General features: G+C 36.4%; 2 protein-coding genes across 2 annotated transcripts; both read left to right on the top strand.

The window, feature by feature from the left end:
- Positions 1–274: 274 nt before the first annotated feature.
- LOC139890834 (uncharacterized) lies at positions 275–1,279 on the top strand. Its single transcript, XM_071873764.1, has one exon. The coding sequence runs from the start codon at positions 275–277 to the stop codon at positions 1,277–1,279; it is 1,005 nt and encodes a 334-aa protein (XP_071729865.1).
- Positions 1,280–4,535: 3,256 nt separating this feature from the next.
- LOC139890830 (uncharacterized) lies at positions 4,536–4,982 on the top strand. The gene has a single exon (XM_071873753.1). It carries the CDS (start codon positions 4,536–4,538, stop codon positions 4,980–4,982), a length of 447 nt encoding a protein of 148 aa, XP_071729854.1.
- The last annotated feature ends 9,143 nt before the right edge of the window (positions 4,983–14,125 follow it).

Raw genomic sequence — 14,125 nt, 5'->3', positions numbered from 1 at the left:
ACAAAAACACCAAAAGAAATTTTGGCCACAGAAGCAGTGAGTAAGAGCTTCGACCCCCCCAATGCCTTTGTCAAAATATGGAAACAGAGATAAAAGCAAGTTTTGTGATTTTCACGATGATTACGGTCATGAGACTAACGAATGTCGGCACTTAATTGAAAGAGTGGCTGCTGAACTCAAAAAAGGAAGGCTACAACACTTGAAGAAAAGTGCAAGATCGTAGGGCGACAAACAAAAAGAATACCCGTGGCAAAAGAAGAATGATGAAAAAGAAATGGATAAAACCATAAACATGGTGACAAGCATGCAGACAAATCAGAGGCGCAAGTTAGAAGTATCCAAAAAATGGGAAAACACACCCATCACATTCTCAGCTATAGCACAGGAACCCTCGGATGCACCCATCACAATCAAAGGGCGCATTAAAAGTTGTGGGTATATCATCAAGCGATTACATGTAGACACCGGTTGCGGTGTTGATATTATGTACGAGCACTGCTTCCGCTTGTTGCCAGGGACTGTGCGAGCCAAACTAGTTGCTCCAAATACTGCGTTATCAGGATTCTCCGGCGAGTCCGCATGGCCAATCGGGATCATCGAGTTAGAGATGGAGTTGGTAGATGATGACAATAAAGAGTTAATGAGGAGCACGATGGTAGAATTTGCCGTTGTAAGGTCATACTCAAAGTATAATGCGCTTTTGGGGCGCACGACCTTGCAAAAATTAGGGGCAATCCCATCCACGATACATGGCCTTATCAAGTTCCCAACACCATTGGGAATTGCAATTATCTGGTCAGAAAAGCAAGATGCAAGCGTTGCAGCTGTTGAACATGCAGAGCAACAGCCGAGTGAGGCAGATCAACTTAGAAGCTGCATGATCATTGCAAACCCACGTTATCCAGAGCAGAAAATTAAAATTGGTGGAGGATTGTCTGATGAAACGAAGTTTAAGCTTCGTAATATATTAGCCGCCAATACGCACTTATTTGCATGGAAAGAAGCAGATATGACGGGTGTACCAAGAGACATTGCTGAGCATAAGCTTAATGCAAATCCTAGTCTGATGCCGGTGAGTCAAAAGAAACGCGGTATGGCCCCCGAAAGGAGTGAATGGCTGAAAGCAGAAGTCGACAAGTTGGTCAAAGCAAATATTCTGCGAGAAGTAAGGTACCAAATGTGGGTAGCAAACCCGGTGCTGGTAAAAAAGCCCGATGGGTCCTGGCGTATGTGTGTTGACTTCACGGATATCAATAAAGCATGCCCTAAGGATAATTAGCCGTTGCCAGAAATAGACTGGAAGGTTGAATCTTTAGCCGGCTTCCGATACAAATGTTTTTTAGATGCGTACAAAGGATACCATCAAATACAGATGGCAGCGGATGATGAGGACAAAACTGCTTTCCATACAAGTCAAGGCATAAACTGCTATACAAAGATGCCATTTGGTGTAAAAAATGCCGGAGCAACATATCAGCGGGTAATAGATGAAGCTTTCAAAGGTCAGATTGGGAGAAACTTGGAAACATACGTTGATGACCTAGTAATAAAAAGCACAACAGAACAAGGTCTGTTGGAGGATATATTAGAAGCTCAACCCATCGAAGTGCAGTTTCGGAGAAGAAGAAGGAAAATTTCTTGGTCACATAATAACTGAGCGCGGAATACGTGCAAATCCAAAGAAAATAGAGGCAATTGAGAATATGCCATCACCAAGAAATAAAAAAGAAGTCCAAAGTTTAACAGGTAAGCTGGCAGCACTAACCAGGTTTTTGTCAAAGTCCGCAGAGCGATCACTCCCATTTTTTGGGACATTAAAGAATTGCTTAAAGAAAACGGATTTCAAGTGGACAGCGGAAGCAGAAACGGCGTTTCAGGAAATGAAAAAATTGCTGAAGGAGCTGCCTACAATGACTGCGCCAATTGCTGGAGAAACATTGATACTGTACTTGGCGGCATCAAAAGAAGCAATAAGTTCAGTGTTGATAGCGGACAGAGGACAGGTTCAAATGCCTGTGTATTTCTATAACATCCCATTTTTCCCGTACGTATCGAAAGGTACATATTTAATCATTTGTACATTTATAACTCGTTAGCTTACGCGTAAATGTATGAATATGTATATGTATGTGTATACTTGATATTGTGTGCATAAGCAAGTCTATATATGAGTTTTGGTTAGTGTTAAGTCTTGTGAAGCTTAGATACGATGTTTTGACGTATATCGGAAGCATGAACGAATTGTAAGTCGTGTAAAATGATTTTTGGCTTAAGTGTTGTCGAAGTGTTCAGGCAAAGGCAAATGTCGCGCCGCGACAATCTGGGCCACGACGCGACATATAGAGCAAACCAGGATCAGAAAGGGACTTAAGAAGGGTCGATTTTCTTTGATACGTCGTGCCGCGATGAATTGGCCACGCCGCGGCAGTCCTGCTGGACAGAATCTGGTTCTAGCTCAAATTAAATGACTTTAAGGGGCAAATTGGTAATTTGGCGTATATATCTGATGGGAGCATTAAATCCCAACCACTCATCCATTTCATTTAATTTCTTTTATCTTTTCTTTCATTTTCTCTTCCAAAAACTCAACACCCATTTAGATTGAAAGTGAGATTTGTGAGTGAAGGATTGAGGGTTGATCTTTAGAGCAAGAATTAAAGTTGTTCCTTGTGTCTCTAGCTACATGTTGATAGTCTTGGTAAGTTCTAACTCTAAGTTTTGAGTTTTAATTGGTTCTAAGCTAGGGTTTTGCTAATGAAGGTCTTGTATGACCCATTTGAGGGTTTGATGGGTGGGTTTTGGGTTTGATTGGTGAAAGTAAACCCAAATGGCCATAACCTAGGGTTTGGTCTTATGATTTAGGGTTATAAATGTTAAATGGAGTTTTTAGTCACTAACACACTTGTTAAAGTTGAAAGAGATGTTAATTGGGTCATGTTTGACAAGTTTGGTAGTGAAAGTGTTAAATGGATCCAAAATGGGCTAGTTGATCTAGTTTGGGCGAAATGGGTATAAATTACCCTAAGTTGGTGTTAGTTGAAGTTAGTAGACTTTAATTCACTAGCTTTAAGTGACTAAAGTCGAGTCTTGGCCATTTAAGGGCGGTTGTGGTGTGTTTGCGTCATTTAATGCGAATTGGGTCATTAAATGCTCAAGTAGGTGTAATGTGGTTAATTCCACTAGTTGTGTAATTGAATGTGTACTTAATGTATTAGGTACTTTGATTTGAAGCTCGGAAGTGCATAATCACCACCGAAGTGCTAGGGTGAGTGGAATAATTATATGCGTGCATATATGATGTATTTATTTGTGTAGTTGAGTTGTGAAGTGTCGACATGTTAAGACACCACTCCTCACGTGGCGAGTGAAGTGTCGATGTGTTAAGACACCACTCGGGAGTGAAGTGTCGATGTGTTAAGATGCCACTCCGAGAGATGTAACGAGTGAAGTGTCGATGTGCTAAGACACCACTCGGGGTGAAGTGCCAAAGTGTTAAGGCACCACCCAGGGTGAAGTATCAACGTGTTAAGATGCCACCCATGGGGTTAGTGTACGAAGTGTTAAGTGCACTAATGGTTGTTATGAACTCCGACGGTTTTTAAACACCGTTCCCTCGTTCGTTTAGTTAACCATGGTGTGTGTATGGATTGTAGCATATTATATTGTTTAAACTATATGCTATTGTTATGCTAGCTCGTATAGTAGAAGGTTTAGTGTTATACTTGTGATGGTATGAATACGTATAATGCTAGCATGTATGCGGTAAATGTGTAAGTAATTGCAAGTAAGTAGGTTGTATATGTAAAAGTATAATTGTTGCACTCAATAAGCATTAGCTTACCCCTCTCGTTGTTTATCTTTTTAGATGCAGGTGTGGACAAGGGCAAGGGGGTTATTGGGCACTAGGTGTCCTTGTTGATGTTATGATGAAGCTTTTGGAAGTTGACCTACGTTTTGGGTAGTTTAGTCCTAAACCATGCTCAAGGGGTCGTTTGGATTATAAACTATCATTTGTAGTTGGTCAAACTTGTATCATATTCGTTAATGGCCTTTGTGCCTTTTTGTAAACATTAAACTCGTAGTATGTTTTTAATGAAGCGTGTGGAATGGTTTACATATTTAATTAACGCGTAAATGTGTATCATTTAAAAAAAAAAAATTATTGTACGGAGTACGGGTTGGGTTGTTTCAATTTCGTTAGCAAAGCTTTGACAGGGAGTGAATTAAATTATCCTGCGATCGAAAAATTAGTTTATGCACTCGTGCATACGGCTAGACGCTTGCGGAGATATTTCCAAGCGCACCCAATAAGGGTTCTAACAGATCAGCCGATAAAGCAGGTGCTATATAAGCCAGAAAATTCTGGTCGCATGGCCAAATGGGCTATTGAATTGGGAGAACATGAGATAAGCTTCTCACCACGAAGTGCGGTAAAAGGACAAGTCCTAGCAGATTATCTGGCTGAAACAGCCGGAGATATCGAAGTCTCGCATGAATCAAAAGAAATACCGCCACCGCCCGAACAACTGTTGGAAATGCACACAGATGGGGCTTGTGGTCCAGAAGGCGTAGGGGCAGGAATAGTCCTAAAAAGTCCAGAGGGGGAAGAATATACCTTCACACTGCGATTCAGCTTCCCCGTCACAAATAATGAAGCCGAATATGAAGCATTGTTATCTGGGATGCGGGTAGCAAAACATCTGGAGGTTAAAGAATTTTCAGTATACGTTGATTCGCAGTTGGTTGCAAATCAAATTAATGGAATATTCGAAGCACATGATGAATCAATGCAAAAATACTTGAGGCTAGTGCAAGAGTTAGTAGTTGACTTCGATTTGTTCCAGATAACTCAGATTTCAAGGATGGTGAACAAAAAGGCGGATGCGTTAAGCAAGTTAGCCGCATTAACATTCAGCCATTTTAAGAAAGAAATTTGGGTTGAGGAAGTTAAGATAAAATCTATTGAAGAGAATTTGGTTTAGCGAATTTGCAAAGCTCAATTGTGTATCCATTATTTCTTGCTAGTTCGACGTCATACACTTTATTTCATTTGTATATAACATCGAACTGGGAGGACTTAATGATACGCATATCCGCAAGACTGTGCGGATGCTCATCCAAGGCATTAAATCACCCACAAAGGCGTGTGTCATGGGTATAGCCACACACTATGCGTCTATACCATCTGATGCGAGTTCGTTTACTTGCATATGGGTCCGGTACATTCTAGAGGAATGTACGATATAGTCAATACGGATTCTATTCCTTAAATAATGAAAGTTAGTTAAGGATGAGATTGCATTTAATTAGGGAAGGGATTCTACCAAAACCCTAATTCGTGAACCTATAAATACATAGCTCATAAAACCCTAGACATTCATACATTCGTTTACTGATACGTAAACAAAAAGCATACAAATCTCTATCGTACGAACAAAGCTTCTAACGATCTCTCTAAGACTTTTAGGTATGTATTGAACTATGAAACCTTCATGTCTTTGGGCCACTCAACCTCTTATGCTAGGTTGTTGGTGGACTCTCAAATCGGCCACCCTGTCGGGATCGAAACGATACCGACGTGGGTTATCCACGACTAAGCGTCGGAGGTCCGAATGTTGTTAGTCCTTAACCGCTTTATGCACTTAAGCGTAGTTTCACCTTGACCCCGTGAAAATATGCTTGATCATTCTACTTAACAAAAATGCTTACAATTACATCCTCATTCATTTTCATCAACAATTCTACTCGTATGCACTCGTATTCGTACTCGTACAATACACAACTGCTAGATGTATTTACTATTGGTATATACACTTCAATGATCAGCTCTTAGCAGCCCTTGTAAGTCACCTAAACATGTGGGAACCATAATTTGACAACTAGCATGAAATATCTCACAAAATTACTAAAAATATTATAAATCATTCATGAATTATTTACAAAAAAACAAACTTACACATCCTTTATATCTAATCCATATACCAACGACTAAAAACACCTACAAACACTTTCATTCTTCAATTTTCTTCATCTAATTGATCTCTCTCAAGTTCAATCTTCAATTTCTAAGTGTTCTTCATAAATTCTATAAGTTCTAGTTTCGTAAAATCAAGAATACTTTCAAGTTTACAAGTCTACTCCCAAGCTTTCTAATCCATTCCAAGTAATCATCTAAGATCAATAAACCTCTGTTATTTACAGTAGGTTATCATTCTAATTCAAGGTAATATTCATATTCAAACTTTGATTCGATTTCTATAACTATAAACTATCTTAATTCGAGTAAAAATCTTACTTGAACTTGTTTTTGTGTCATGATTCTACTTCAAGAACTTTCAAGCCATCCAAGATCCTTTGAAGCTAGATCAATTTTTGTCACTTCCAGTAGGTTTACCTACTAAACTTAAGGTAGTAATGATGTTCACAACATCATTCGATTCATATAAATATAACTATCTTATTCGAAGATTTAAACTTGTAATCACTGGAACATAGTTTAGTTAATTCTAAACTTGTTCGCAAACAAATTTAATCCTTCTAACATAACTTTTAAAATCAATTAAACACATGTTCTATATGTTTATGATATGCTAACTTAATGATTTAAAACCTGGTAACACGAAGAACAACGTAAAACCGGACATACGCCGTCGTAGTGAAACCGGGGGCTGTTTTGGGTTAGAAAAATAAAAACTATCTTAATCTTTGAATTGGAAGTTTGTTTTCTAGAAAAGTGATATTTCATATGAATATGATACTATATCCAAAAATCATGGTTAAACACAAAGTTGAAGTATGTTTTTCAAAATGGTCATCAAGATGTCGTTTTTTCGACTATAAACTTATAATTTCATTTTATTATGAAACCATATGAAACGACCCGACCCAATCCATAGGGACGAATACAATAACATATGATTACATCGCGAGGCATTTGACCTCTATATGATACGTTTTATAAACATTGCATTCTTTTGAAAAGATATACCATAAATGAATATTTAAAATTCAATATTTTCGACATCTGATGATTTCTGCATATAGACAATCACCGTAAATAACAGTTTACAAGAATACTTCCGTTGACAATGCAGTCAAAATAAATACACGGTGATGATTTTGTGAATGCAATGCTTCCTCGAATAAAAAATGTATGACTCCATGCACATGGTTTCTCTAACATATATTCAAACAGCGGAAGACTTCTAGGAACCTGAGAATAAACATGCTTTAAACGTCAACATAAAGTTGGTGAGATATAGGTTTAATGCTAGCAGTGTTATAAATATAGACCACAAGATTTCATATACATAAACGTTTTAATAAAAATATTCTAAGTGGTTGAGCACTTGATAACCATACTTAACATTTAATCAACGTCACATATTCCCTTTATTATGAAATCTTACTACACTGTACCAAGTGTAGTCACCGAAACGAAGTACTGTGCAACCGTTGAATACTGGTCGTCCAGTCCGGTTGGGGTTGTTAGGCCCGATAGATCTATCAACAGGATTCGCGTTTACAATACCACATGTAAATAGTAGTTACCAAGCTACAGGGAAGTATGCCAGTGGTACAACTCAACGTAGAATATATTTTTTTTTTCACTTGTGTCCATAACGTAAATCATAAAATGCATGTATTCTCATCCCGAAATATTTAGAGTTTAAAAGTGGGACTATATACTCACTTTTGCCTTGAAGGTATTTAACTCGACTTGGTCTCCGATAGATATCACGAACCTAACCATATATATATATATAATATATCAACATATTTTCTTTTCAAGTAATCATTTTATATATATATATATATATATATATATATATATATATATATATATATATATATATATATATATATATATATATATATATATATATATATATATATATATATATATATATATATATATACTTATAATATTTTCTTAGTTCGTAGTTAGCAGTCCGATGTTAGTGGTCCACAATTAGTTGCTCAATAAAATAAATAAAGACCCCATCGTATTCGTATTGATCAGAATTCATCTCGACCCATGGTACCATGTTGTCAAATGACGTGTTGCGTACATAAAGTACCGTGTTGTCAAATGACGTGTTGCGTACAATCATGAGGTCTTATGATTAATCTTCTCGTGTTGTTTACGGGTGGTCCTGAAATATATAAAATCAAATCATAAGTAATTATATATAAAATATCATATTAATTAGAAAAGATATGATTAATTTACTTTATCTCCAAATATTTTTGTAGCTAAACTAGCTTCGGATACCCAATCTTGTTTTAGTCGTAGTTTCTTCATTACAACTCCGTTTTTGTTGGTTCAACTTGCCACTTCTTTGAATCGAGTCAAATTTTAAGAATATGAACTGAAAATACCTTAGTTTGTATTCGAAATCACAGGTTATAGGTCAAACTTTGATAAAACTTATGAAAGTGATCATTTTCCATCATAAAAACAACATTTAATGATCATTTTTCTAAAAATACTTACACTTTGAGTTAAACCATGAAATTTTTATGTGTTAACATATTCATAAGAAATATCATTTTTCCAGAACATGAACTTCCAATTCAAAGTTCAAGATGGTCTTTAATTATCCAACTCAAAACAGCCCCCGGTTGCACTCCGACGATGTAGATTCAGTTTTTAAGGTGTTCTTTGTAAAACCAAGTTATATCTTGTTAAGTTAGCATATTATTATGATATATTACAGGTCTTTAAGTGTTTTAAAAGTTAAGTTAGAAGGATCTATTTAGTTTGCAAACAAGTTTGAAATCATTCAAACTATGTTCTTGTTGTTAAAATTTTACAACATAAAATAAGATAGCTATATAATTATGAATCGAACAAGATTATGAACAAGGTTACTACCTCAAGTTACTTGGACAAAGTTACTGTAAGAGATAAGAAAAAATCTTGGAATCAAAGAGTGGTGGAGTTAGATCAAAAGGTTGGAAGTATACTTCTTCAAATGGGTGGTTATTTTGATATGTTCTTGAAAGAGTTTTCTTATGGTGTTTAAGGCTTGTAATTGAAGCTAAAAGATGGGGAAAATGCTTGGAGATGATAAAGTATGAAGTTAGGAGTATTTTGAGAGAGAAATGAGGGTGTAGGTATGAGAAAATGGAGTGAAGAAATGGTGTTCATTCATAAAAACGTTTTTAGTTTATAAAGAAAGAAAAGGATTCCTAATTTTGTTTTCTTACTAATAATTCATGCTACTTGACAAATCCTAGTTACCTCATATCTAGGGCAGTAATAATGTTGATTAGGATGTTGATTTGATGTGTATATACCAATAGTAAATACATATAGAAGCTGGGTATGATATGGGTACATATACCCTAGATATACGTATAGAAATCTTGAGGAAACGGAATGAGAATTTAAATATAGCTATCTTTTGTGAATATACTTATATTGTTTTATGTATTTAAGTCCTTAAAAAGTGATTAAATACATTATATATACGATACATGTATAAGCATTATAGGTTATCAGTATATATATCAAAGAATGTGACGTATAGTTATCGTTTTGAAAACTTAAGTTAGTAGTTTCAAAATATACTTATAACTCATTGTCATTAGTACACAATGAGATGTTAAACCATCCTTAGATCATGTTAAATATATATATATACACAAACGTATAATTATCATATGTTATATAGTTCGTGATATCATCGGTCAAATTGGACGGTCAAACGTTGTGTAAAACTCTTTTCAAAAACACAAGTCTCAGCAATTTGGATTGCTTATCATGTTGGTAAGGTTTAATTTATGTAAATAGTAATCTCATAAGTATAAAACGATTGGAAAAATCTGGATCATTACACCATAGCAACTTGAATCACTCAAAACAGATTTGAAACGAAGAAATGATGGGTAAAACAAAATTGGATAAATTTGCTAGTTTTAGCTACGGAAATTTTTTAACAAATCTAGACTAACCATAACTTAACTAACTTATATTGTATTATACATGTATTCAAACATATATTATGTAATCTTGGGATACCATAGACACCTATACAATATTTTGACATATCATATCGACCCATCTATATATATTATTTGGAACAATCATAGACACTCTATATGCAGTAATGCTTGAGTTAGCTATACAGGGTTGAGGTTGATTCCAAAATAATATATATACTTTGAGTTGTGATCTAGCCTGAGACTTGTATACACTGAGTCGTGAATTGATTCGAGATAATATATATTGATTTATTTCTGTACATCTAACTGTGGACAACTAGTTGTAGATTACTAACGTTGGACCGCTAACTTAATAAACTTACATCATTAAAACGTAATAAAAAATGTTGTGAATATATTTCGATCATACTTTGATATATATGTATATATTTGTTATAGGTTCGTGAATCGATCCGTGGCCAAGTCTTAAATTTCTGACGAAGTAAAAAATCTGTGAAAGTGAGTTATAGTCCCATTTTTAAAATCTAATATTTTGGGATGAGAATACATGCAGTTTTATAAATGTTTTACAAAATAGACACAAGTATGCGAAACTACATTCTATAGTTGGATTATTAAACAGAATATCGCCCTTCAAGTCTGGTAACCTAAGAATTAGGGAAATGGCCCCTAATTGATGCGAATCCTAAAGATAGATCTATTGGGCCTAACAACCCCCATTCAGGTTATGGATGGCTTTAGTACTTCGAGATTATTATACAGACGAGAGGTTCTGTTTGGGGATATTCTATGCATTAAGTTAATTTCGGTTACCAGGTGTTCAACATATGAATGATTTTTATCTCTATACAGTTTGCGAAATGCCTGATATGAGATGTGTTTATAAAAATAAAAATCTTGTGGTTTATTATTATGATTGATAATTATATAGGTTAAACCTATAACTCACCAACATTTTTGTTGACATTTTAAGCATGTTTATTCTCAGGTGATTGTTAAGAGCTTCCGCTGTTGCAGACTAAATTAAGGACAAGATTTGGAGTCCATGCTTGTATGATATTGTCTAAAAACTGCATTCAAAACTTTTCTTTGTTGTAACATAATATTTATTGTAAACCATTATGTAATGGTCTTGTGTAAGTGTGATATTTTAGATTATCATTACTTGATAACCTAGGTTATGTCCTTTAAACCTTTGTCGATAAAATAAAGGTTATGGTTTGTTTTAAAAATGAATGAAGTCTTTGAAAAACATCTCATATAGAGGTCAAAACCTCGCAACAAAATCAATTAATATGAAACGTTTATAATTATTATGAACGGGACATTTCACGGATCACTCATATCACTCAAGTGTTTAGGGTGTCCTATTCTAATTGTATTGTCGCTCAAAAGCCAGTTGTGTAACAGTTCTCATCCTAGGCTTGGCAAAACATCGATATCTCCACCGGTTAAGTAAGGACGGTACTGATCTTCTTCTTAAGCATTCTTTCAAGAGGAAGACGAGTTATAGGGTTTGGTTGAGAAATTTATGGATCGGTGAAATGTATCCAGATCTTTTGATTTTTAAGAGAATTGACAGACTTTGATTCTTTAGAGTATCCATTTTTGGATAGAGAATGTCCTGGAATTTGTAGAAGCTTTCTTCGGAAGAGGCGGATTTTGCTAAGACTTTGTCTTGAATTTTCTTTGGCTCTTTCAGCATCCTTCTTCAGGGCAACTTCTCGGATTTTTCTTTGCCTTATTTATAGAGACTTTGCTCTTTCAATTTTTTTTTGGGCATACCCTTTCTTCATAACTTTTGTCTTTCGTTCCTGGTGCCCAGAGAGGAAGTGATAATCCACTGAAAATAGGTCTTTGACCTATCAAAAATAATCAGGGGTTCAGAATCTTTCAACAATTGCTTTTGAAGCGAATTTGATCGATCTATCTCTTTACTAATCTTTGGATCTTTTGATGAATGGAAAGGGGAGTGAATGTGAATGGTGTATTTCGGGAGTGAATTTGGGGTGAATATTTCTGATTCATCAACTCTTTATGTAAGTTGGTTGGTTTAAATTGCGTGGAGTGGAAACGGAAACGGATGTCTTTTTGTCTTCTCTATTCAGAATAATTTCGGAAGGAGTATCGCACCTGCACCACGTATGGCGCTTACTAACCATTGGTCTTGAAACGTATGTCTAAACCAAGTTCTAACTTGAACCGTACACCGGCACGCTCATCAATCGAAATGACAAAGTACTGTAGATTTGATGGGTTATACAGATACTTTGGGTCCAAGATTCCTCACCTTTTTGGGAGTAGGGGTCGTGCTTGATCATGCTTAGCCTTTTACATATTTTCTTAAAAAAATCTTTTAACACAAAACATAAGTTTCAGCTTAATCGTTCCGTTCTAATAAATGTTTCGAAAACCGATTTCTAGTAATTTTATTAGATCTTTTGGGCAAAAACAAGGTAAGAATTTTTCGAAATTACCCAATATCCATTGCTTAATTACTTTTTGGACAAAAGAATTTTTCAAAACTTGGCGTTTCACGGTTACTCGATCTTTAAAACCTTCGACCTTTACTCATTACCCCACACTTAGAAGAACATTGTCCCTAATGTTCTCTAGAAAGAATATTTTAATACTTTATAAATTAAGGACATTTTCTTCTAAAATTTCCAAGTTAGTTGCGGGGGTTACCCCACACTTAGAGATTTTAGTGCGTTATAATTGAAATAGGTTTGAGGAAGGATTACTTCCATATGGTCGTGTTACTTTTCCTAGTGCTGGGCCCTCCTACGGTCAATCTCCTAAGGACCAGTCTCTTTTGATAATATTTCTGCATGAAGAACAAAAAGAGAAAGGCAGCATTTCCAATATATATAACTTTTTTAGTACAATGCTTTAAAAAGATAAAACTAAAAATAAAATAAAGTAAAGTAGTCTATGGGATACTATCCTGGTCAATGTGCTGAGTCGGCGCTGCGAAGTATCCAAAGGGATCATCATCATCCTCTAGTCTTAGTAAGTACTCAAGAGGTTGCCCTATATCTAATTCAGGGCCTAGTAGTGAATCCAGATGGAGGTCTGACGGCAACTCCAGGTGGGATAGGCTCGGGAAAGGCTCCTCGTCAGGTATGCTCCCCGTGATCTCAAATGCCAGGGCCGTTGGCGGCTCAACTGATATGGAAATAGTGACTAAGTGACAACCCTCAATTAGCTCAGTGGCTGGAACTGGCTCGGTGACTGGAGCAGGCGGCATGATGTGAATAGGAGTAGCATGTGCAGGCATGGCAGCTGAGGTAACTGAGTGAACTGAGACCGTGTGGAACACCTGGGGGTAGCTTGTCGTGTCGGCTGAACACGGCGTGCTAGCCTAAATGAAGATGGGCCCAGAGTACTGCGCGGCATCCCCTCGCGCTGAAGGTATGCTCTAAGAGCTCGGTAGAGCCTCTGCTGGTCTCTGAGTAGTACCCATGTAACATCAGGATCACTTAAAGTAGCTCCATAGTGTATCACTGTCTGTGGCTCATGTGTCTCTAATAGCTGTGTGTGCTCGGCAGGTCTCCTGGCTAAACGTCTAGATAGTCGAACGGGAGGAGCTAGCGGTGCTGTGCTAATGTCCTCCTCAACACCCTCTAATATAAATTGCCTTGGGCCTAATTGCCCTATTGATGGCCTGTTCTGATCAGCATTGCTTCCGGATGAGTAAACTCTAGGAGTCCTCCTCCTGCGAACTGGGATGTAAACTGAAGCTCCTGAACTTGGCATTTTTGCCTAAACACATTCAACAAACTTGTAAGTACTAAGCGCAAGTATGGAGCTTAGTTGTTAGTAAACAGAGATAATATTTTAAGACTGAAAATAATTGAAATAAAAATAAATAATAATAAAAAGGATAAGCATGAAGTGCCTCCAAAGAGCGCTTTGTTTATCAAGTCGTTATAGCTCGACTTTTCTTTGCCAGATCTTCATAATGGATCAAAGGAGAAAAGGTACTCCTCCTTATCGTGGTCTTCTAGATAAGCTTTTAACCGGTGGCCGTTGACTTTGAAGTTGCCAGTAGTTCCTTCCAATTCCACGACTCCGTGTGGAAAAGCATGTACAACTTTGTATGGGCCACTCCATCTTGATCTAAATTTTCCAGCGAACTTCTTGAACCGAGAATTGAAGAGTAGAACTTTAT

The sequence above is a fragment of the Rutidosis leptorrhynchoides genome, chromosome 1 (assembly GCF_046630445.1).
Source record: "Rutidosis leptorrhynchoides isolate AG116_Rl617_1_P2 chromosome 1, CSIRO_AGI_Rlap_v1, whole genome shotgun sequence".
NCBI classification, from domain to species: Eukaryota; Viridiplantae; Streptophyta; class Magnoliopsida; order Asterales; family Asteraceae; genus Rutidosis; species Rutidosis leptorrhynchoides.
The sequence above is the reverse complement of the archived record's forward strand: the minus strand, read 5'-3'. Positions and strand labels throughout refer to the sequence as shown.